At 34.2% G+C, this 24538-nt stretch overlaps 3 protein-coding genes across 5 annotated transcripts in view; 1 reads left to right on the top strand and 2 right to left on the bottom strand.

The window, feature by feature from the left end:
- The window catches only part of LOC143240336 (casein kinase I-like), a 50078-nt gene extending 44119 nt beyond the window's left edge, over window positions 1-5959 (top strand). For all 3 annotated transcript variants that reach the window (XM_076482597.1, XM_076482596.1, XM_076482598.1), the window contains one exon: window positions 1141-5959. In XM_076482597.1, coding sequence (XP_076338712.1) covers window positions 1141-1192 — 52 coding nt within the window. In that variant the 3' untranslated portion in view covers window positions 1193-5959. The remainder of the gene's footprint in view (window positions 1-1140) is intronic.
- A 1991-nt stretch (window positions 5960-7950) lies between these two features.
- The window catches only part of LOC143239054 (uncharacterized), an 83821-nt gene continuing 67233 nt past the window's right edge, over window positions 7951-24538 (bottom strand). Inside the window, exon 4 of the mRNA XM_076479842.1 lies at window positions 7951-12137. Coding sequence (XP_076335957.1) covers window positions 12045-12137 — 93 coding nt within the window. The 3' untranslated portion in view covers window positions 7951-12044. The remainder of the gene's footprint in view (window positions 12138-24538) is intronic.
- LOC143239810 (uncharacterized) lies at window positions 15172-17545 on the bottom strand. The gene is made up of 3 exons (XM_076481338.1): window positions 17251-17545; window positions 15260-16573; window positions 15172-15200 (listed from the first exon to the last, which is right to left on the bottom strand). Exons 1-3 carry the CDS (start codon window positions 17543-17545, stop codon window positions 15172-15174), a joined length of 1638 nt encoding a protein of 545 aa, XP_076337453.1.

Genomic DNA, 24538 nt, shown 5'->3' with positions numbered 1-24538 from the left:
CATTTTCTTTCCATTAATTTCCATAGGTTTTAGCTAAAAGAATCTTAGTGATTTTAAATATTTTTTTTTACTTTATTTCATTTAGATGTGCTCATGTTTGGCAAAATTTTTAAACATACATGAAATATAAATGTTAAAATAAAAACTTGATGAAAGTATATTGTGAACAATATTGCTATTTTCTTTTCTTTTTTTTCTGAACCAATCAATGAAAAACGGTCAAAATTTTTTGTGTCAGACGTTTCTTTGGTTTATTAGGTAGTGTAGAGTTTTAGTTTTAATGGACTTGCTTCTGCCTGTGTATAACATGGGACAAAGTTTCGGGTTGTATATCAAATCCTTCTTTAGGTAGACCTGAAGTCAAAACATTTATCCACTGTAGAAACAAGCTGGAACAACCCATTAAATCATAAGCTCATCCTTCTCTATATTTTGAGCTAATAAGGTAACAAAGAAATATAAACTTAATGAAAATGAAGCTATTTGACAGGTAGCTTCATTACTAAATTAATATTTTGTAAAGAGGAAGTATTTTTCTGGTTTTTGCCATGGGTGAAAATGTTTATTTAAAGATGCAAGTTATTGTTATCTAATTATGTTGTAATTTGTATATAACAACTGAAAAGTGCTAGCATGGCCAGAAGATAGTGTTGTTTTTAATCCAAAGGACACATTAAACCAGAAAAGGAAATGAAAGGTGTTTAAAGATCATTGATTTTGTTAGCCTGTATTTGAGAAAAAATTTTTGTAATAGGGTAGCTTTAAGTATTTTGTTTACAACTTGTAAAGAATGGATTTAGTATTGCTGTTTTTGAGCAAAAGGCTTAACTCTCTCTCTATGGATGAAAAAATGATTTATTTTTTATCATCTCATACTTTAATTTATAAAATGTAACACCTACAACCCTTATGGCAATTGAAAATATAACATTTAATATTATTTTTTACTTGTTACACAAATAGACCCATTATTTAGCAACACAAAAACTTTTTACATGGAAAAGAATTCCTATAGTTGTGCCAAGAAATATCTTTATTCCAATGATAAAGTCATCTTGACAAAAGCTGTTTTTCTCAAAATGATGAAATCAGTTGTTAGTGTTTTAGTTCCATTGACTTACATTATTTTTCACTTTATAGATGCTGCTGCTTCTTTAAGAAGAAGAAAAAGAAGCCAGGAAGACAGAAATGACTCTCCGATGCCTGTAGCCCTGAGCAAGAAGCTGTGCTATTGCATACCTCTCCTTCTGAATCTAAGGAAAGTGTTGTTGCAATACCCTTGCAAACAGCAGAAGTATAGTTGATTTGTCCATTTGTAGTGTCCCCAGTCATTATAAACAGATGAACTAGGCCCTGTCGGATGGTCAGCAGGAAAACAGATGCTTGATTTCTCATTTTTATCTCTTCTTTCAGCAATTAGTTAACTTATGTGATGTTACTAGATAAACAGAAGTGTTTAATACGAAGGCTTAGTTAAGAACATCTATAATGTATATTTTTCAAGATTTAAAAGGACAAGTACTTGCAAGGAATTCAAAAATAGAGTTACAAATGTTGGCCACGTGGTGCAGTTAATCTTCTTGCTCAGTTATTTCTTCAATAAATGCCTCCAAGTCAAAAGTGAGAAGCTGTTAAATCATCTATGTGTATAATAAAAGTATAAATGTCAGTTATCAAAACTAGGTGAAATATTAGTGGAGCTTATGAATATATTTATGCCTTTTAAAATTATTGAATGCACATTCATGGGGCACGTGATATCAACTTAAGGAAGATGGTTTCCTCGTCGAGGAGGATGGTATCAAGGATGTTGCCATCATATATTCCTGTTTAGTCATGTCACCATCAGTCTAAGAGTGTACCAGTGTTTTAATAGTGACTCGTAAATGATAGTGTTTGACATTATTATTATTTTTTAATATCTCAGGTGTTTAGGGTTTGCCATAATTTAAAATATACACAACAACAACAAAAACAGTGTAATATAACTCCAAATTGTTACTTACCTATCATATTTGTTACATACACAAGGTAGAAGTCACATGAAGAGTTACTGGTTGAGGTGTAAATTTAGTGATGATAATTTGTAGAGTAATAATATAATATTTTAATTTTTTTCACTTTCTTATGCTTAACTATAGAACAGTAAAAAGGAAAAAAAAAAGTGTCAAATATCTGGTACTTAAAAGGTGAACTTGTGTAGGCAACTAGTTTCGAAAGAGTTGATCATGTTTGTTCATGTGATTTTTTTTTTTTTATTACTTGATATTCAAACTTCCTTGTGACCAGGCAAGAAATTTGTTAGATATATTAAATAGCACCATATCTTTTGTTTATATACCTTTTCAGCACAGTCCAGTCCTTTAACACCTTGTTTTTGTAGTGATACAACAGTGAAGAGATCAGTATTCTGTATTTCCTTTTGTGTGTATATATACACATACCTGAGGTGACTCGTCCTGTATGACCTTAGCAGTAGTGAAAACATTTGGTTACATTTCAGTATATTTGCACGTTGATCCATGGAGCAGAGATTTTGATGGGCTTTCTTCTTCATTTGGCTGCTGTTGGAAAATGTTTAGCAGTTCTTTTTGGGTATTTAGAGTTGAACACAGTTCATTTTGGATTCTGAATCTACATAAACATTGTTGCATTTTTAAAAACATTAGTGTTTTCTTTTTTACCACAGTAAGTCAAAGTGGCAAGTTTGTTGTTTTAAAAACATCATATATATATATGTTAAAAAACCTGTAAAAAGTAATTTCTTTCCATATTTTGTCTTGTGTATTTTCTTGACCCAATTTTGTGTGTATTGCTGAGACACAATTAAGAGGAACTGTACTCGAGAAAGAAGTTTTTGAACTTATTTTCCAAATCCTTGTGTGGGCAGTTTTCTTTTATATATAATATATATATATTTATTAACAGGTATAAAATTTGATGGAAACAAAATTTTTCTTCTGAGGAATAAACTTGGCATATGTTATAATTTATTTTGTATTTAAAACTGGTTTGAAAATTACTCTTGTTTTAAGTACTTAACCTAATTTCTAGGTGTAATTTTACAGAATTAATTAGGTAATGTAATTAAAAAATTAACATGTTTGGAACTAAACGTTTTATTTTGGCCTGTACACCTTAATTGAAAGCTGTTTGATAAGAGAGTGATTTGTTTTAAGATCATACTCTGATAATCAGAAATGCAGTTAATAAATTACTTTTGTGTCTTGATATGGAATGTCAACAAGTTATTATTGATATATGTTGAGATATCTGGAGGAAAACTACGTAAATCAAAAAAACAAACTTGAAGATTAATATTTAAAGAAATAGTAACTACATGTAAAGCATCCAGTAATGTTAGATATTTTGTAAATGGTCAAGTTTTTTAACTATCTATACAAATAATGCCAATCAAACAAAAAACAGGCAATTTTTGTTATTCCTGTAGAAAAATGTGGTGGTGAATGAAATAATTTAAATCTATTTAATTGAATATGAAAAATAACCATAGAAATGTTGGTAGAATGCCACACTTGACACAAAATTCTTTTACCAAACCACTGACTGAGTTTTTTATTATTATTATTAGTATTACTGAATAGAAATCTTCCCTTTATGTTTATGTTGAATTTTTAAGTATTTAGGAAAGAATGCTTTCCCAGTCTCAAAATTTCAAACAAATATAAAGGAACTCCTACAAAAAACTTAGTTCAAATATCTCCTTCCTCTTTTTTTGAGTAGCAAATTTTTGAACACTTAAATATATTTGCAGATTTATAGTCAAGTTATAAATAAAGTTAAGAAAACTGTGTAAATTTAGGAGAGGGACAACTTTTAATTTAAAAATTTTTTCTGTATTTGTATGTGTCATGACTATTCAGTTTTTCAACAAAAGGTTTAATAGTGCTTGTGTAATTATAATTAAGATATTTGTATACCTGATTCTTATGTACCACGTTGGGATAATCTTAAATTTGATAATGTAGTTATCTATCTGGCAATAAACCATATCACCAGTTTTGAATGTTTTGGAATTTCAAAGTGATGAGAAGAGATGTGTAGTAAAGTTTGTGCAGTAATTCCTCTGCACTTGCCAGTTTGTGTTAGGTTTAGTGTAACTGTTTCTCCAGTCTTCAGTTCCTTCTATGAGGGGTATTACAATGTACCTATATTTCAAGTTATATTAATTTTGGGCTGTGATTTTCAGGCTATATTATACATTTAAATGTTTATGGCAATAATGAAATAAAAATCATGTTGGATAAGACTATGTTGTTCAGTTACATAATTTTGATTATGGTTTTCATTGGGAACACTTCATTTTTTACTCCTTTCTTAGCTGAATACAATGTTTATTAGCAGTAAACACATCATTGTAAATGTGCTCATTTTAGTAAAAGATAAGAGGTTTGAGAAGTTATTAGAAAAAAAAGTTCTTGAAATTGGAAAATGTTCTTTTTTATTTTACTTTTTTATTGATGTATAGTAGTTAGTCAGTGAGAGCTAAAATAAATTTATATTATTACATGTAGCTCAGACAATGTTAGAATCATTTCAGAAAATCAAATTTGTTATAGATCACACGTGTGTTCTGTTAATGTATTTTATCCAAAATCCACTAGTTCCATCGCATTTCAGTAATTTCATATATAACCTAGGTTGGTAGAATTAACTTGTATATAATAGTGTTAAATACTTATTACTGAATTACTTCTGCTCGTATATTATAAAAACGTTCATATTACAATGTTTGAAACATTGTTCAGCTGCCTTGTACCCACATGAAGTGGGAAACTTCATAAGTTAAATTAACTTTTTTCATCTGTCAACAGTTTTTAACTCGGAAAAGTTTTTCCAGTTTCTTAAAGATAGTTTAATTTATTTTTTATCGTTCTAAACAGGTAGTTTAATGAAAGTTACGAAAGGGTATATATGATTGTGAAGATTGCTATTTTAAACTTTACATATATAGTGATAAAGAATTTTAAATTTGTTTATGTGACACTGAAATATATTTTCAAAGTTATGCATTTGGTTCCTTTTTAAGAAATATTACGTTTGTCTTAATAGTGCAATTCAGATGTACTTTTCTCAAGATTGTAGCAGATTAAGAAATACGTATTTGATGTATTTAGTAACAGACATCAAAGTACGATATTCTAGATTTTTAAAGGTTTAATTTATTTCAAGTTGTAATTGTATTTAACTAGAATTATCTTGGCTGTTAATAGTTGTTTTTTTTTAAATAAATGAAGATGTTTCATTGTTCTTAAAGTCGAATAACTAGGTTCGTTAACTGTAATAGTTAAGGCTAATTATCTCATTAATTAGTAGTATTATTTATAGACGGATGGTCACCACAGTTAGATAACACGTTATGGTAATTGTGATCATAACATCTTTAAATTAAATGTATTTTCTGTAAAATGGAATTGTGACATTATTTTATTCCTTAGGTGTAAGTAGCATTCTTAGTTTTTGTATTGTGAAAAAATCGGTAGTTTTTTGGTTTTTTTTTTATCTCGTAGACTAGTCAGCTTTTAAAATCTAACCTGAATAATACCACTTGCGAATGAACTATTTGTTTAGGGTTTTATTCCTTAAACTTGCCACTTTGATGAGAATTGGGTAAACGATAGATCTCGGTGATCCAAAGTTAAATCTAACTTTATTATAACGTGGAATTTAATCGCAGTAATGCACGAGAATGGTTATTGATTTATCCTTTTTTTCATTTTAGTAAATTTTCAATTCACATGTTAAAATTTCATTTCTGCTACACAATAACTACACCTTTGCTGGTGTTTTCGCTCTTTTTTTTATTAGTAAGTTTTAATTTGAAAGTTTGTGTCCTTTTCTCATCTTGAAGGTTGTTTGTGTAACAACTTGTAAGATCAGAAACAAAATAAACATCTTTGTAATATGTATAGTTGGAATAAACCAAGCTTGTTCAAAACGGATGTTACTGTTGTTTGTTATTTATTTCTAAATACTTACAACCTAATATATGTTTTCTGTGACTGTTAGAATTATATTTTATGAAATTAAGTGTTCTACAACATACTTTTATTTCACATAATGCATTTTTGTTTCAAAATTTTTCCTCAAAATGGGCATAGTAGATAGCCCATATGACTTTAGGTTAAAGCGGAAGTTAAAAATACATGATATCGAGGTTAATAAGCAAAAATAATATTCGTGGGAAACTTATATTAATATAACTAAATATTACTCGTACCACGAAGAGTATTATCATTTTACAACTTTTATTAGAAAAACCAGATTGGTAACTGTAACTCAGAGTGCTGTTTTACGTTTCGATAATCCTGGTACGTTTCTAAACGTAAATTTTAACTTACACGCAATTTACCTTTGTAATTGCTAGTAATATTTTGTAATAAGTAAGCGTTTTGTGAAGTTTCTCGGATTTATTTTTTGACAATTTAAACAATGACAAGTATTTTTTTAAACTTTCTTAAAGTCGTGTAGTTTTTCGTTAGTTTCACAATATCTTCGAAATTTAGTTTTTCATCAACAAACTGTGCAGTAACATTTTGCTTGCTCCAATGCTGTTAATGTTGATATATACACGGTTTTACTTTAAAATGTGGTATCCAGATTTAACGTGGGTTGGCCTGGCTGTTTGATTCGTTTTTAATTTCGCGCAAAGCTACATGAATTCTAACTGCGTTAGCCTTCCCTAATTTAGCAGTGAAAAGACTAGATGGAAATCATCACCACTCGCCGTCAATTCTTAAGTTACTCTTTTACCAATATGTAGAAGGATTGACTATCACAACCACGCCTGAAAGAGCAAGCGTGTAAATAACACTATATACGATAAAAAAAAATAGGGAAAGCGTTTTTGATAATCTGTTCAAGTATTCGTAAGCATGAAATATTAAGTGGACAAATGTGAATAAATGAAAAAACTCTATTATGACAAGCCAACAGAAAGCACAGTGTGCGCTATTACCAGACTGAATCACAATCGATTCTATTGTTTATTTGGAATAGACTTCCACCGAACTAACAAGATGATTTTAAAGTAAGTCGTCATTTGATGCTCTTCTAGTAGAATTGGCTCAATAAAAGATGCCTGAATTCAGCAGGTAAACCTGCTTTTTTGACTAATAGAAAAAGATATTAGAGTGTCCATATGTTCAATGGAGTGATACAGGTTACTGCAATATTTTCTCACGCAGAATAAACACTACATACAATAGAGAACAAATCTACTACAACAAGGCAGTCACAGCAACTTTCTGGATCAGGTGAATACGTTTTGATTATGCGGTAAAGTCCAGGTAATTAATAAAAGTAAACTTATATACAAAAACGGCTCGTTTGGGTTGAGAAAATATTTTACATAGAAGAGCGAACAACGTTTCGAAAACAAGTTTGTTATTTTAGAATTTTAATCTTTCTTTACCTTTTCAAAATACACTCATTAAAATGTTTGCTAGCATGTTATGTTTTGTTTTTCTTTTCGGAACATCTTGTATGAAATGTACGTACGTGTATCCTTAACCTCAAATTATTTGTTTCTCCCAGTATAGAATAAACTACAATGTAAACATTAAAAAATGTATATTATGTTCTTAGTTTCGTTTGAATTTCGCGCAGAGCTACACGAGGGCTATTTGCTCTAGCCGTCCCTAATTTAGCAGTGTGAGACTAGAGGGAAGGCAGCTAGTCATCACCACCCACCACCAGCTCTTGGGCTACAATTTTACCAACGAACAGTAGGGATTGACCACGCACACATTATAACGCTTTTACGGCTGAAAAGGCGAGCATTTTTGGTATGACGGGAATTCGAACACGCGAACCTCGGATTACGAGTCGAATGCCTTAACCACCTGGCCATGCCTGACTTATGCTCACATAATTACAGTTAAATACGTTATTAATGAAAAAAAAAAAAATTAGTAGTGGTTTTCATTGTTTGGGTAGTTTTTACGTAACCTAAATTACACAGAACACAATTTTTCTTTCAAAGCTGAAGATTTCCCCTTTAGAAAAACTATTTTCTTTAGGTTTATTCAATAATCTATTCAAATATTTAGGTTGTTTATCTTGATAAAATAATTCATTATATTTTAATTAGTTTTCAGTTTTAGCTATTATTTGTTTTAATTTTAAATTAAAAATTAAATATCAATATGCATATTTGGACAATGAGTTGCCCCTTTCGTCCAGTAAGATATCTGCGCAGTTTTACTACTTTACGGGTTTTGATACCCGTAGTGGGAAGAGCACCGATAGCTTTTTGTGCAGCTTTGTGTTTAATAACAAACAACAACAACGAGTCATCACGAAAGGTACAATTTTCTCTTTAAGTTTACTATCTTTCTGTTTGAATTATTTTTATTTAGAAAAGTTTTTCTTAGCAATTCCAAAACCTCTTAGTTTAGCTTTCTCTGAAAAGCGACACTGAACAACATTTTTTTTTAGTTCTAATATTTTATTAACTCTCGTTTCTTTATTGGAAACCAAATTATGTAGCCTACTTGCAAGATTTACAGAAAACCTAAATTGTACGTGTTTGGGATGATTATTAATAAATCTACTTATTAATTTGAGTAAGTGGTTTTTATAAAAAAAAATCTGTTACAATTTCCTTTCATGGCGAAACACGTACCAAAACATCTAAAAAAGAAAAAGTTTTGTTATTTATTTCAAAAGTAAATTCATTTTAATTGCTCATGGAATTGAAAATAAAAAAATTAATATCTTGAATATCATTCTGTATCACAAAACAATCGTATAAAAATCTTTTCACTCCAAAAGGTTTCTGCGTGAACTTCAAAACTCTCTTCGAAATAATTAAGTAATGCATTATTTAATATTTGTAATTTTAAACAGTGATATTAACATAAGTTGGAGAAGCTTTTGTGCCCATTTTTGTATTAAAAATTTGATGTAAACTTTGTTTCTCAAAATTTGTAAAACTATATCGTAACGTTTTGAGATAAAACTGTTATTAAACCTGCGATGGATTAATTATTTACATTCACCAAGAAAACATTCAACTATAGTCGTATTCAATACTCGAATACACAGAATACATTTCTAAAACAACAAGTCAGATTTTTTTTCTAATTTTTTGGGGGGAGTTTCTCAAAAAAATCCTAAATCATCTCTAATAAGCATCAAAATATGAGATAAGAAGGTTTAAACAACGTGCCATCCACGAATTCACTTAAATGTTCAGTAATTTTGTGATTACTGTTTGTTTTTTTTAATTTCGCGCAAAGCTACTCGAGGGCTATCTGCGCTAGCCGTCCCTAATTTAACAATGTAAGACTAGAGGCAGCTAGTCATCACCACCCACCGCCAATTCTTGGGCTACTCTTTTACCAACAAATAGTGGGATTGACCGTGGTAATAACGCTCCAACGGCTAAAAGGACGAGCATGTTTGGCGCGACGGGGATGCAAACCCTCGACCCTCGGATTACGAGTCGTACGCCTTAACCCACCTGGCCATGCTAGGCCATTTGTGAGTACCTCTTACAATAAAGAAGTTTTCTAATGTGAATAAATTCACTTCTTGTTTCCAACAATGATTCATTAATCTCTTTTGGTATATTGATCTTAGGAAACACGTAACAAAACCCAACTTTTGGATTACTTAATTTTTTCTTTTTGTTTATATCACCTTAAAGTCATCAACAAAATTCTTTAGGTTTTTATAAACTTATGCATCTCAGTTTATTTATTTAATGATAAACCTTTATATCTTGTAAGTGTTCATAAACCATTTTATTACTGTATTCTTGGGTCATAATCAACAACATTTTGTTTTTTAAGTTGCTTTTACGATTTCCGTTCTTTTAAAGTTAAATTATCCTTCCCTTGATTATTTTTATTTTTTTGTTTTTGACAAATTAACTACAATCTCGAATTGATTCCGTGAACACGATCAAAATCTGATTTATCTTATGCTAGGGATTCATCGTTATTTTAGATTGCATATAAATGCCATTTAAGTCTTAATTTCTTATTGAATACACGTATATATCTTATGTTAGATGTATTATATTAGATTTATTTGTAGAAATAAATGTTAACCCTTTTGCTAACAATCGTATTTCATTGTTTTGCATTTTTTTTATGTTAAATTAATAATTTTAAAACAGCTCTGATCGTATTTGTCTGAAGGGTTTTGAATTCTATCGTATTAAAAAAAAATCACAGGCCTTTGATACAATCTCCCTTCCGTCTGGGCATCTAATGTAACACATATAAGATGTTATCTTAAAAAATACTTCACAAATGTTTGGCGCCGTTTTACGTAGATAGAGGTAAGACGGCAGAAGTGTATAGTCAGGAGGAATTGTTAATTCATGAAAACTGTTAGTGAGACTTACAGGATAAAACAGTAAAGTAAGAGGTATGAAATTACGGAATAACTAAATTGTACTTTTGTAATAACAAGATAAGTTATAATTAGGGTAAGTTTTAATTTAAAAAGGAAAATATATTGGATAAGCTTTGATTAATTTTTGTACATTTGGTAAACACAAGAATTAGCTCAGAGTGGCTTTATTCTAAGATAAACAAAGAATTATATATTTATATATAGATAAATTACTACCGTGGGAATGTTCACACTAGTTTCGAATACTTTATTTGTGCCAAAATTTGTGTGTATGTTTTATAACTTTGAACTGTAGAGAATTGTGTGGTTATAATACACATATTTTTACTGCTTAAATACAACTGGTAACCCATCGGAAGCCTACTTCTTTCTGCACTTTGATATATTTTCACAAAGCCCACAGTGGCATGTGTGCGGACTTACAATGTTAGAAACAGGGTTTCGATACCAGAGGAGAGTGGTAGAGCAGATACCGCTCATCAACTACACCCAAACTCAATTTTTACAAAAGAAGTGGAATTATAAGTTGTTAAATGCTACTATATTGCTATAATAACAATCCCGTTGTTGTTGTTTTTCATTTCTATTTTATTTCAGTTTCACTTACTAAACTAAGCTTCGTATTGCGATCTAGTGTCTGAAGAACCTAGATAACACTCGCAGGCGAAGTATTTTATTACTTTATCACTTTTACCATTACATCACCCGATTATATTCATACGCGAGAAAGTACAATTATCTGGTGGCAGAACGTGTTACTGTTTGAAAAACGTGATGTAATGGTAAATAGCCATTGCGTCTGACATCTAGTATCAAAACACTTCGACAACTAGTATTAACGTTATGAACTAGGCGAGTGAAAAGAATTTACATAAATATACGTAGGCTTTGATTTATATAGGTTTATATTCTCCTATAGTCAGGCTCGTAATGGCTACAGTTCAGATGATTCAAACTTATTTAAATTAAATTATCATACTGTAGTTTTTCTTTTCTTTTCTTTATTATAAATTTAAATTTGTAATAGTAATGGCTATAGTCGGTGAAAGGGGAAAAAAAGAAACTTTCTATGTAGTGTAAAATTAACTTAAGTATATCGTACACACGTGCATATATATAGACATATAGCTTAACAACAAGCACATTCAGTTAAATCATAAGAGTTGATAGAAACTTTGCTGGTAGATTATTGTATGAAAGAGTTAATATGGTGGATTATTAAATTATCATTACTTTGTTTATATTTTCTCTAGCTGATTAGACATCAGATATTATTATTACCGTTTTCTTCAAAGGCTATCGGTGATAACATTGATTTCATTCTGATAAGGTCGGTATTCCAGTGTGGAGGGGGTCAAGGGAGAAGTATATCGTAATTATTTTTGTATAATTATTACTATTATAAATTTCGTTAATCATATTATTTATTGTTGCAATTCAACATTTAACAGTCGATGTAAATCAAATAATTACCTCTTAGATACATATTTTACGTATTTCTAATGTCGTCTTCCGCCCCCTCTGCCACCCCATACTTAGGTTGTTAAAGAGTATTTATTCCGTCAAATAGACCAATGTTTTATTTATACCTCTCTTGTTTGTTGCAACAATCGATGAGGCCGCTTGTTTCCTGTAGCTCTGAGGCCTAAGCCTCATTACTTTCGATACAGAGTCGGCTTGAATATTTTACGACTTGCATTCCCCAACAAAACGTGGGACAGCTCGACTAAATCGGAAAGGTATGGTAACTGTCGGCAAGAAGAGTACAAATATCAAAAACTTGTGAGAGAAAGAGTGAAATATCATGTCCATCTTCTGCAACTTGATAGATAAAGAATTCTAGACGTGTTACCGAAACTTTAAGGTACACAACTCAAAAGGGAAGTGTTCGTTTCCGGTGTTACATTACTTATCTGAAACATTAAAGTGTACGAAGTGTAAAATACCCTGGTTACGTAATATTCAAACTCATGTAAACTTTGACTTCGAGCAAGACTTCAGCTTAATAGCTGATTAAAAGTAGCATTTTATCGCAACTTAAAAAGCTTTTACAGTAAGAAATAATACTTTATACGACGTTTCAATAACTGGTGCGATACTTCTCGATTACAGAGGTTTTAATAATTTAAATATTAAAATCTTCACCGTTGTGCCTGTTTCAAAAATATTCTTATCTTACCTTTTTTTTTGCTTTTTTACGATAAACACTAGTTTGTGTGGTCGTTGTTAACTGTAAACGTGTTAAGTATCTAAAATTAATTCAGCGCGTCTCACTTTTAAATTACTCTGATGGTATTTCTAATTAAATGTTATTGCTTCATTGCCTTTTGGGCCATAATTTTTAAAATTTCCCCCATAAAATGTTTCAAAATACGAAATAACATGAAGAGCTCGTGCTACTCGCGAGCTGTTAATTCTAGCGAGTATACCTTGAAGTATATTTGAGGGCCCGGAATGGCCAAGCGTGTTAAGGCGTTCGACGCGTAATCCGAGGGTCGGGGTTTCGAATCCTGGTCGCACCAAATATGCTCGCCCTTTCAGCCGTGGGAGCGTTATAATGTGACAGTCAATCCCACTATTCGTTGGTAAAAGAGTAGCCCAAGAGTTGGCGGTGGGTGGTGTTGACTTGCTGCCTTCCCTCTAGTCTTACACTGCTAAATTAGGGACTGCTAGCGCAGATAGCCCTCGAGTAGATTTGCGCGAAATTCAAAAAACAAACAAAATCAGTATATATGAAGTCGTAAACTCTATGTCAAAAAACAACAACAATCTAACATCACGAGCGTATTATGTAGCTAAAATTTGTAAATTACTGTGAATGATGGAAATACAATACAATAGAAAGTATTCAATAAATGAATAATTATTAATATCATAGTTTCGATGTACACTATTCAAAGAAATATCACACATAACATAACAATTCAATATTACAATATTTTACAGTTAAGTGGACCCTAGCAAGACCTCATTTGTTCAGACACAATGGAGGTATTAATAGGAAGATTCTACTGTATCAGTTGATGAATTTCGTCAAAATCTACTTGAGGGTGTTAGTCGAACCTAATTCTAAAATGATAGAGTAGAAAGAAGGCAGCTAGTCCACACCACTCACCGTTAACTTCGCGGTAATCTAATCAGATAGTGAGTGAAATATAACATCACTCTCATAACGTATCCATAGCCCAAAAGTACGAAACGGTGTGGTTTTTTGTTTTCTGGCGATCATTGGGCACGAATCACAAAATCTGGGATTCCCAGTCTGGCACGCTAACCATTAGGCAGCTGGTGAACACCACTCACTGTCAACCCTCGAGTTACCTTGATCAAATAATTGGATTGTCTGTCACATGATCAATGAAGAGATTCGAATCAGAGAATCCAGTGCTCTGACTACCAAGCCTTTTAAATTAGTCAACCAGTCTATCCATACCTAAAGTATCAAAAACTAAATAAAAATTACCTCGACACAGTTCATCTCTGAAGTGTAAGATAATGCTTATTTCTTTGAAAAAATATTTGAAAGTTACCATCTTTATGTCAGATAAATACCGATTAATCTGAAATTGTTATATTTCTCAAGCGACAACAAACAAGAGTAATTATTTTAACAACAAATCATCTTCACCTCGACACTTATTGAACAAACAGCACCAAAAAGTGTTTGTAACTCAAATTCTTCTTTGACTAAGAACTTTGAATAACAAATATTATTTACATTTTATCACATATTACAAGGGTCATTATCATACCTATGATACTTAATTTATCATTATAAGAACGCCTAAAAGCAATAAATTAAAATATTTTACGTCAAAAAATTATCGTACAGACAATGGCGAAATTGTTTCATGGCCAACGTCTACAAAAATGGGTTCGCCTGGTTCAACGTCTGAAAATCTACGAACACGACGAGACTTGTTTCGGAAATGTCTCGCAGAAAGTAAACAAAAAATACAAGCACTAATGACACAGAAGATACCCAAAGAAATAGGAAGAACAGTTTTCCAGATAAAGTTCTTCTGCAAACTGTTATCACCTAATGGTGAAACTGAAGTATATTCTGTACTATCTGACGATTCTTCAGAAGTCAACTCAGTAGTTAGAGATGAAGATATCAATGAACTTTCTCCATCAGTATTGGAAGAAAGAGGTATGTATGTGGTCATGGAGGAATTTATTTGATTTGTTGCTGAAACTGATGACACATAATGTGTAGTTGAAGTTGAAAAGTCAGTTATTTGTTTAGATGTAGCTGTTGGTGTGTCTGTAGTCTTATCAGTTGAGTCTACTTCTTTTATTGTTGTGGCAAACGTAGAACTTTTCACGGAAGATGGTTCTGCAGTAAATATTGTTTTGTCAGAGGAAGTTTCGGATGTAGTCTCAGTGTTTTGAAAAGATGAAGATGTCTTGTCCGGATATATAGAAGTCCTTATACCAGTAGTGCTTGCAGATATTGTTGAATCTTCACTAGATAAGGAGTAGTGATCTGGAATTTCATCAGATGTGGGTTCAAATGAAGTTTGAGTCACAACTATATTAGAAATTGGTATGTCTGTGACTGTGGATGAACTCGATTGAGTGTCTACTGAATCGGATGTCACAAAAGGTGTGCTTAGTGTGGGAACAATGGTTGTTTCTTTATACATTCTAGTTGTGGATGTCACACTATATGCTTCAGATGCAGACACCTTTTTTGAAGATCCAGGTAACTTTGACGTTGTTATGTTCTTCGTTTCGTCGGTGAATACTGTTTCGGGTGATGTCGAATGAGAGAAAACCTCAGTCACTGGACGAGACGAAGATGACTCCTGAGCGAAAGAGGACGTTCTTGAATCAGTTCTACTTGAAGGTATTGTTGATGTCTCACTATATGCTTCAGATGGTGATTCCTTTCTTGATGTTTCTGGTAACTTTGATGTTGTTATATCCTTCGTTTCGTCGGTGTATAGTGTTTTGGGAAATGTAGAATCAGAGAAAATGTTAGTTGCTGGAGGAGACGAAGATGATTCCTGAGCGAAAGAGGACGTTCTTGACTCAGTGCTACTTGAAGGTAGTGTCGATGTTTCACTAAACAAAGAATACTGTCGTGAAGTTACTTGAGATGTTGGTGCAAATGAACTTTCTCCATTAGTTTTGGAAGAAAGTAGTGTGTCTGCTGTGAAGGAGGAATTTATTTGATTTGTTGCTGAAACTGATGACACATAATGTGTAGTTGAAGTTGAAAAGTCAGTTATTTGTTTAGATGTAGCTGTTGGTGTGTCTGTAGTCTTATCAGTTGAGTCTACTTCTTTTATTGTTGTGGCAAACGTAGAACTTTTCACAGAAGATGGTTCTGCAGTAAATATTGTTTTGTCAGAGGAAGTTTCGGATGTAGTCTCAGTGTTTTGAAAAGATGAAGATGTCATGTCCGGATATATAGAAGTCCTTATACCAGTAGTGCTTGCAGATATTGTTGAATCTTCACTAGATAAGGAGTAGTGATCTGGAATTTCATCAGATGTGGGTTTAAATGAAGTTTGAGTCACAACTATATTAGAAATTGGTATGTCTGTGACTGTGGATGAACTCGATTGAGTGTCTACTGAATCGGATGTCACAAAAGGTGTGCTTAGTGTGGGAACAATGGTTGTTTCTTTATACACTCTAGTTGTCGATGTCACACTATATGCTTCAGATGCAGACACCTTTTTTGAAGATCCAGGTAACTTTGACGTTGTTATGTTCTTCGTTTCGTCGGTGAATACTGTTTCGGGTGATGTCGAATGAGAGAAAACCTCAGTCACTGGAGGAGACGAAGATGACTCCTGAGCGAAAGAGGACGTTCTTGAATCAGTTCTACTTGAAGGTATTGTTGATGTCTCACTATATGCTTCAGATGGTGATTCCTTTCTTGATGTTTCTGGTAACTTTGATGTTGTTATATCCTTCGTTTCGTCGGTGTATAGTGTTTTGGGAAATGTAGAATCAGAGAAAATGTTAGTTGCTGGAGGAGACGAAGATGATTCCTGAGCGAAAGAGGACGTTCTTGACTCAGTGCTACTTGAAGGTAGTGTCGATGTTTCACTAAACAAAGAATACTGTCGTGAAGTTACTTGAGATGTTGGTGCAAATGAACTTTCTCCATTAGTTTTGAAAGAAAGTAGTGTGTCTGCTGTCATGGAGGAATTTATTTGATTTGTTGCTGAAACTGATGACACATAATGTGTAGTTGAAGTTGAAAAGTCAGTTATTTGTTTAGATGTAGCTGTTGGGGTGTCTGTAGTCTTATCAGTTGAGTCTACTTCTTTTATTGTTGTGGCAAACGTAGAACTTTTCACGGAAGATGGTTCTGCAGTAAATATTGTTTTGTCAGAGGAAGTTTCGGATGTAGTCTCAGTGTTTTGAAAAGATGAAGATGTCTTGTCCGGATATATAGAAGTCCTTATACCAGTAGTGCTTGCAGATATTGTTGAATCTTCACTAGATAAGGAGTAGTGATCTGGAATTTCATCAGATGTGGGTTCAAATGAAGTTTGAGTCACAACTATATTAGAAATTGGTATGTCTGTGACTGTGGATGAACTCGATTGAGTAACTACTGAATCGGATATCACATAAGGTGTGCTTAGTGTGGGAACAATGGTTGTTTCTTTATACATTCTAGTTGTGGATGTCACACTATATGCTTCGGATGCAGACACCTTTTTGACGTTCCAGGTAACTTTGACGTTGTTATGTTCTTCGTTTCGTCGGTGAATACTGTTTCGGGTGATGTCGAATGAGAGAATACCTCAGTCACTGGACGAGACGAAGATGACTCCTGAGCGAAAGAGGACGTTCTTGAATCAGTTCTACTTGAAGGTATTGTTGATGTCTCACTATATGCTTCAGATGGTGATTCCTTTCTTGATGTTTCTGGTAACTTTGATGTTGTTATATCCTTCGTTTCGTCGGTGTATAGTGTTTTGGGAAATGTAGAATCAGAGAAAATGTTAGTTGCTGGAGGAGACGAAGATGATTCCTGAGCGAAAGAGGACGTTCTTGACTCAGTGCTACTTGAAGGTAGTGTCGATGTTTCACTAAACAAAGAATACTGTCGTGAAGTTACTTGAGATGTTGGTGCAAATGAACTTTCTCCATTAGTTTTGGAAGAAAGTAGTGTGTCTGCTGTCATGGAGGAATTTATTTGATTTGTTGCTGAAACTGATGACACATAATGTGTAGTTGAAGTTGAAAAGTCAGTTATTTGTTTAGATGTAGCTGTTGGTGTGTCTGTAGTCTTATCAGTTGAGTCTACTTCTTTTATTGTTGTGGCAAACGTAGAACTTTTCACGGAAGATGGTTCTGCAGTAAATATTGTTTTGTCAGAGGAAGTTTCGGATGTAGTCTCAGTGTTTTGAAAAGATGAAGATGTCATGTCCGGATATATAGAAGTCCTTATACCAGTAGTGCTTGCAGATATTGTTGAATCTTCACTAGATAAGGAGTAGTGATCTGGAATTTCATCAGATGTGGGTTTAAATGAAGTTTGAGTCACAACTATATTAGAAATTGGTATGTCTGTGACTGTGGATGAACTCGATTGAGTGTCTACTGAATCGGATGTCACATAAGGTGTGCTTAGTGTGGGAACAATGGTTGTTTCTTTATACATTCTAGTTGTGGATGTCACACTATATGCTTCGGATGCAGACACCTTTTGACGTTCCAGGTAACTTTGACGTTGTTATGTTCTTCGTTTCGTCGGTGAATACTGTTTCGGGTGATGTCGAATGAGAGAAAACCTCAGTCACTGGACGAGACGAAGATGACTCCTGAGCGAAAGAGGACGTTCTTGAATCAGTTCTACTTGAAGGTATTGTTGATGTCTCACTATATGCTTCAGATGGTGATTCCTTTCTTGATGTTTCTGGTAACTTTGATGTTGTTATATCCTTCGTTTCGTCGGTGTATAGTGTTTTGGGAAATGTAGAATCAGAGAAAATGTTAGTTGCTGGAGGAGACGAAGATGATTCCTGAGCGAAAGAGGACGTTCTTGACTCAGTGCTACTTGAAGGTAGTGTCGATGTTTCACTAAACAAAGAATACTGTCGTGAAGTTACTTGAGATGTTGGTGCAAATGAACTTTCTCCATTAGTTTTGAAAGAAAGTAGTGTGTCTGCTGTCATGGAGGAATTTATTTGATTTGTTGCTGAAACTGATGACACATAATGTGTAGTTGAAGTTGAAAAGTCAGTTATTTGTTTAGATGTAGCTGTTGGTGTGTCTGTAGTCTTATCAGTTGAGTCTACTTCTTTTATTGTTGTGGCAAACGTAGAACTTTTCACGGAAGATGGTTCTGCAGTAAATATTGTTTTGTCAGAGGAAGTTTCGGATGTAGTCTCAGTGTTTTGAAAAGATGAAGATGTCATGTCCGGATATATAGAAGTCCTTATACCAGTAGTGCTTGCAGATATTGTTGAATCTTCACTAGATAAGGAGTAGTGATCTGGAATTTCATCAGATGTGGGTTTAAATGAAGTTTGAGTCACAACTATATTAGAAATTGGTATGTCTGTGACTGTGGATGAACTCGATTGAGTGTCTACTGAATCGGATGTCACATAAGGTGTGCTTAGTGTGGGAACAATGGTTGTTTCTTTATACATTCTAGTTGTCGATGTCACACTATATGCTTCAGATGCAGACACCTTTTGACGTTCCAGGTAACTTTGACGTTGTTATGTTCTTCGTTTCGTCGGTGAATACTGTTTCGGGTGATGTCGAATGAGAGAATACCTCAGTCACTGGACGAGACGAAGATGACTCCTGAGCGAAAGAGGACGTTCTTGAATCAGTTCTACTTGAAGGTATTGTTGATGTCTCACTATATGCTTCAGATGGTGATTCCTTTCTTGATGTTTCTGGTAACTTTGATGTTGTTATATCCTTCGTTTCGTCGGTGTATAGTGTTTTGGGAAATGTAGAATCAGAGAAAATGTTAGTTGCTGGAGGAGACGAAGATGATTCCTGAGCGAAAGAGGACGTTCTTGACTCAGTGCTACTTGAAGGTAGTGTCGATGTTTCACTAAACAAAGAATACTGTCGTGAAGTTACTTGAGATGTTGGTGCAAATGAACTTTCTCCATTAGTTTTGGAAGAAAGTAGTGTGTCTGCTGTGAAGGAGGAATTTATTTGATTTGTTGCTGAAACTGATGACACATAATGTGTAGTTGAAGTTGAAAAGTCAGTTATTTGTTTAGATGTAGCTGTTGGTGTGTCTGTAGTCTTATCAGTTGAGTCTACTTCTTTTATTGTTGTGGCAAACGTAGAACTTTTCACAGAAGATGGTTCTGCAGTAAATATTGTTTTGTCAGAGGAAGTTTCGGATGTAGTCTCAGTGTTTTGAAAAGATGAAGATGTCATGTCCGGATATATAGAAGTCCTTATACCAGTAGTGCTTGCAGATATTGTTGAATCTTCACTAGATAAGGAGTAGTGATCTGGAATTTCATCAGATGTGGGTTTAAATGAAGTTTGAGTCACAACTATATTAGAAATTGGTATGTCTGTGACTGTGGATGAACTCGATTGAGTGTCTACTGAATCGGATGTCACATAAGGTGTGCTTAGTGTGGGAACAATGGTTGTTTCTTTATACATTCTAGTTGTGGATGTCACACTATATGCTTCGGATGCAGACACCTTTTTTGACGTTCCAGGTAACTTTGACGTTGTTATGTTCTTCGTTTCGTCGGTGAATACTGTTTCGGGTGATGTCGAATGAGAGAATACCTCAGTCACTGGACGAGACGAAGATGACTCCTGAGCGAAAGAGGACGTTCTTGAATCAGTTCTACTTGAAGGTATTGTTGATGTCTCACTATATGCTTCAGATGGTGATTCCTTTCTTGATGTTTCTGGTAACTTTGATGTTGTTATATCCTTCGTTTCGTCGGTGTATAGTGTTTTGGGAAATGTAGAATCAGAGAAAATGTTAGTTGCTGGAGGAGACGAAGATGATTCCTGAGCGAAAGAGGACGTTCTTGACTCAGTGCTACTTGAAGGTAGTGTCGATGTTTCACTAAACAAAGAATACTGTCGTGAAGTTACTTGAGATGTTGAGTGCAAATGAACTTTCTCCATTAGTTTTGGAAGAAAGTAGTGTGTCTGCTGTCATGGAGGAATTTATTTGATTTGTTGCTGAAACTGATGACACATAATGTAGTTGAAGTTGAAAAGTCAGTTATTTGTTTAGATGTAGCTGTTGGTGTGTCTGTAGACTTATCAGTTGAGTCTACTTCTTTTATTGTTGTGGCAAACGTAGAACTTTTCACGGAAGATGGTTCTGCAGTAAATATTGTTTTGTCAGAGGAAGTTTCGGATGTAGTCTCAGTGTTTTGAAAAGATGAAGATGTCATGTCCGGATATATAGAAGTCCTTATACCAGTAGTGCTTGCAGATATTGTTGAATCTTCACTAGATAAGGAGTAGTGATCTGGAATTTCATCAGATGTGGGTTTAAATGAAGTTTGAGTCACAACTATATTAGAAATTGGTATGTCTGTGACTGTGGATGAACTCGATTGAGTGTCTACTGAATCGGATGTCACATAAGGTGTGCTTAGTGTGGGAACAATGGTTGTTTCTTTATACATTCTAGTTGTGGATGTCACACTATATGCTTCGGATGCAGACACCTTTTGACGTTCCAGGTAACTTTGACGTTGTTATGTTCTTCGTTTCGTCGGTGAATACTGTTTCGGGTGATGTCGAATGAGAGAAAACCTCAGTCACTGGACGAGACGAAGATGACTCCTGAGCGAAAGAGGACGTTCTTGAATCAGTTCTACTTGAAGGTATTGTTGATGTCTCACTATATGCTTCAGATGGTGATTCCTTTCTTGATGTTTCTGGTAACTTTGATGTTGTTATATCCTTCGTTTCGTCGGTGTATAGTGTTTTGGGAAATGTAGAATCAGAGAAAATGTTAGTTGCTGGAGGAGACGAAGATGATTCCTGAGCGAAAGAGGACGTTCTTGACTCAGTGCTACTTGAAGGTAGTGTCGATGTTTCACTAAACAAAGAATACTGTCGTGAAGTTACTTGAGATGTTGGTGCAAATGAACTTTCTCCATTAGTTTTGGAAGAAAGTAGTGTGTCTGCTGTCATGGAGGAATTTATTTGATTTGTTGCTGAAACTGATGACACATAATGTGTAGTTGAAGTTGAAAAGTCAGTTATTTGTTTAGATGTAGCTGTTGGTGTGTCTGTAGTCTTATCAGTTGAGTCTACTTCTTTTATTGTTGTGGCAAACGTAGAACTTTTCACGGAAGATGGTTCTGCAGTAAATATTGTTTTGTCAGAGGAAGTTTCGGATGTAGTCTCAGTGTTTTGAAAAGATGAAGATGTCATGTCCGGATATATAGAAGTCCTTATACCAGTAGTGCTTGCAGATATTGTTGAATCTTCACTAGATAAGGAGTAGTGATCTGGAATTTCATCAGATGTGGGTTTAAATGAAGTTTGAGTCACAACTATATTAGAAATTGGTATGTCTGTGACTGTGGATGAACTCGATTGAGTGTCTACTGAATCGGATGTCACATAAGGTGTGCTTAGTGTGGGAACAATGGTTGTTTCTTTATACATTCTAGTTGTGGATGTCACACTATATGCTTCGGATGCAGACACCTTTTGACGTTCCAGGTAACTTTGACGTTGTTATGTTCTTCGTTTCGTCGGTGAATACTGTTTCGGGTGATGTCGAATGAGAGAATACCTCAGTCACTGGACGAGACGAAGATGACTCCTGAGCGAAAGAGGACGTTCTTGAATCAGTTCTACTTGAAGGTATTGTTGATGTCTCACTATATGCTTCAGATGGTGATTCCTTTCTTGATGTTTCTGGTAACTTTGATGTTGTTATATCCTTCGTTTCGTCGGTGTATAGTGTTTTGGGAAATGTAGAATCAGAGAAAATGTTAGTTGCTGGAGGAGACGAAGATGATTCCTGAGCGAAAGAGGACGTTCTTGACTCAGTGCTACTTGAAGGTAGTGTCGATGTTTCACTAAACAAAGAATACTGTCGTGAAGTTACTTGAGATGTTGGTGCAAATGAACTTTCTCCATTAGTTTTGGAAGAAAGTAGTGTGTCTGCTGTCATGGAGGAATTTATTTGATTTGTTGCTGAAACTGATGACACATAATGTGTAGTTGAAGTTGAAAAGTCAGTTATTTGTTTAGATGTAGCTGTTGGTGTGTCTGTAGACTTATCAGTTGAGTCTACTTTTATTGTTGTGGCAAACGTAGAACTTTTCACGGAAGATGGTTCTGCAGTAAATATTGTTTTGTCAGAGGAAGTTTCGGATGTAGTCTCAGTGTTTTGAAAAGATGAAGATGTCATGTCCGGATATATAGAAGTCCTTATACCAGTAGTGCTTGCAGATATTGTTGAATCTTCACTAGATAAGGAGTAGTGATCTGGAATTTCATCAGATGTGGGTTTAAATGAAGTTTGAGTCACAACTATATTAGAAATTGGTATGTCTGTGACTGTGGATGAACTCGATTGAGTGTCTACTGAATCGGATGTCACATAAGGTGTGCTTAGTGTGGGAACAATGGTTGTTTCTTTATACATTCTAGTTGTGGATGTCACACTATATGCTTCGGATGCAGACACCTTTTTTGACGTTCCAGGTAACTTTGACGTTGTTATGTTCTTCGTTTCGTCGGTGAATACTGTTTCGGGTGATGTCGAATGAGAGAATACCTCAGTCACTGGACGAGACGAAGATGACTCCTGAGCGAAAGAGGACGTTCTTGAATCAGTTCTACTTGAAGGTATTGTTGATGTCTCACTATATGCTTCAGATGGTGATTCCTTTCTTGATGTTTCTGGTAACTTTGATGTTGTTATATCCTTCGTTTCGTCGGTGTATAGTGTTTTGGGAAATGTAGAATCAGAGAAAATGTTAGTTGCTGGAGGAGACGAAGATGATTCCTGAGCGAAAGAGGACGTTCTTGACTCAGTGCTACTTGAAGGTAGTGTCGATGTTTCACTAAACAAAGAATACTGTCGTGAAGTTACTTGAGATGTTGGTGCAAATGAACTTTCTCCATTAGTTTTGGAAGAAAGTAGTGTGTCTGCTGTGAAGGAGGAATTTATTTGATTTGTTGCTGAAACTGATGACACATAATGTGTAGTTGAAGTTGAAAAGTCAGTTATTTGTTTAGATGTAGCTGTTGGTGTGTCTGTAGTCTTATCAGTTGAGTCTACTTTTTATTGTTGTGGCAAACGTAGAACTTTTCACAGAAGATGGTTCTGCAGTAAATATTGTTTTGTCAGAGGAAGTTTCGGATGTAGTCTCAGTGTTTTGAAAAGATGAAGATGTCATGTCCGGATATATAGAAGTCCTTATACCAGTAGTGCTTGCAGATATTGTTGAATCTTCACTAGATAAGGAGTAGTGATCTGGAATTTCATCAGATGTGGGTTTAAATGAAGTTTGAGTCACAACTATATTAGAAATTGGTATGTCTGTGACTGTGGATGAACTCGATTGAGTGTCTACTGAATCGGATGTCACATAAGGTGTGCTTAGTGTGGGAACAATGGTTGTTTCTTTATACATTCTAGTTGTGGATGTCACACTATATGCTTCGGATGCAGACACTTTTTGACGTTCCAGGTAACTTTGACGTTGTTATGTTCTTCGTTTCGTCGGTGAATACTGTTTCGGGTGATGTCGAATGAGAGAATACCTCAGTCACTGGACGAGACGAAGATGACTCCTGAGCGAAAGAGGACGTTCTTGAATCAGTTCTACTTGAAGGTATTGTTGATGTCTCACTATATGCTCAGATGGTGATTCCTTTCTTGATGTTTCTGGTAACTTTGATGTTGTTATATCCTTCGTTTCGTCGGTGTATAGTGTTTTGGGAAATGTAGAATCAGAGAAAATGTTAGTTGCTGGAGGAGACGAAGATGATTCCTGAGCGAAAGAGGACGTTCTTGACTCAGTGCTACTTGAAGGTAGTGTCGATGTTTCACTAAACAAAGAATACTGTCGTGAAGTTACTTGAGATGTTGGTGCAAATGAACTTTCTCCATTAGTTTTGAAAGAAAGTAGTGTGTCTGCTGTCATGGAGGAATTTATTTGATTTGTTGCTGAAACTGATGACA

This window comes from Tachypleus tridentatus, chromosome 13, assembly GCF_004210375.1.
Source record: "Tachypleus tridentatus isolate NWPU-2018 chromosome 13, ASM421037v1, whole genome shotgun sequence".
Lineage (NCBI taxonomy): Eukaryota > Metazoa > Arthropoda > Merostomata > Xiphosura > Limulidae > Tachypleus > Tachypleus tridentatus.
The sequence above is the reverse complement of the archived record's forward strand: the minus strand, read 5'-3'. Positions and strand labels throughout refer to the sequence as shown.

Coding starts and splice junctions, on each gene's coding strand:
- LOC143239810 (XM_076481338.1), bottom strand. CDS start 17,545: ATGACAGCAGACACACTACTTTCTTCCAAAACTAATGGAGAAAGTTCA. Junction 16,574..17,250: donor ATCACCATCTGAAGCATATA/GTGAGACATCAA, acceptor CATCAGTTTCAG/CAACAAATCAAATAAATTCC. Junction 15,201..15,259: donor ATCACCATCTGAAGCATATA/GTGAGACATCAA, acceptor TCTTTCGCTCAG/GAGTCATCTTCGTCTCGTCC.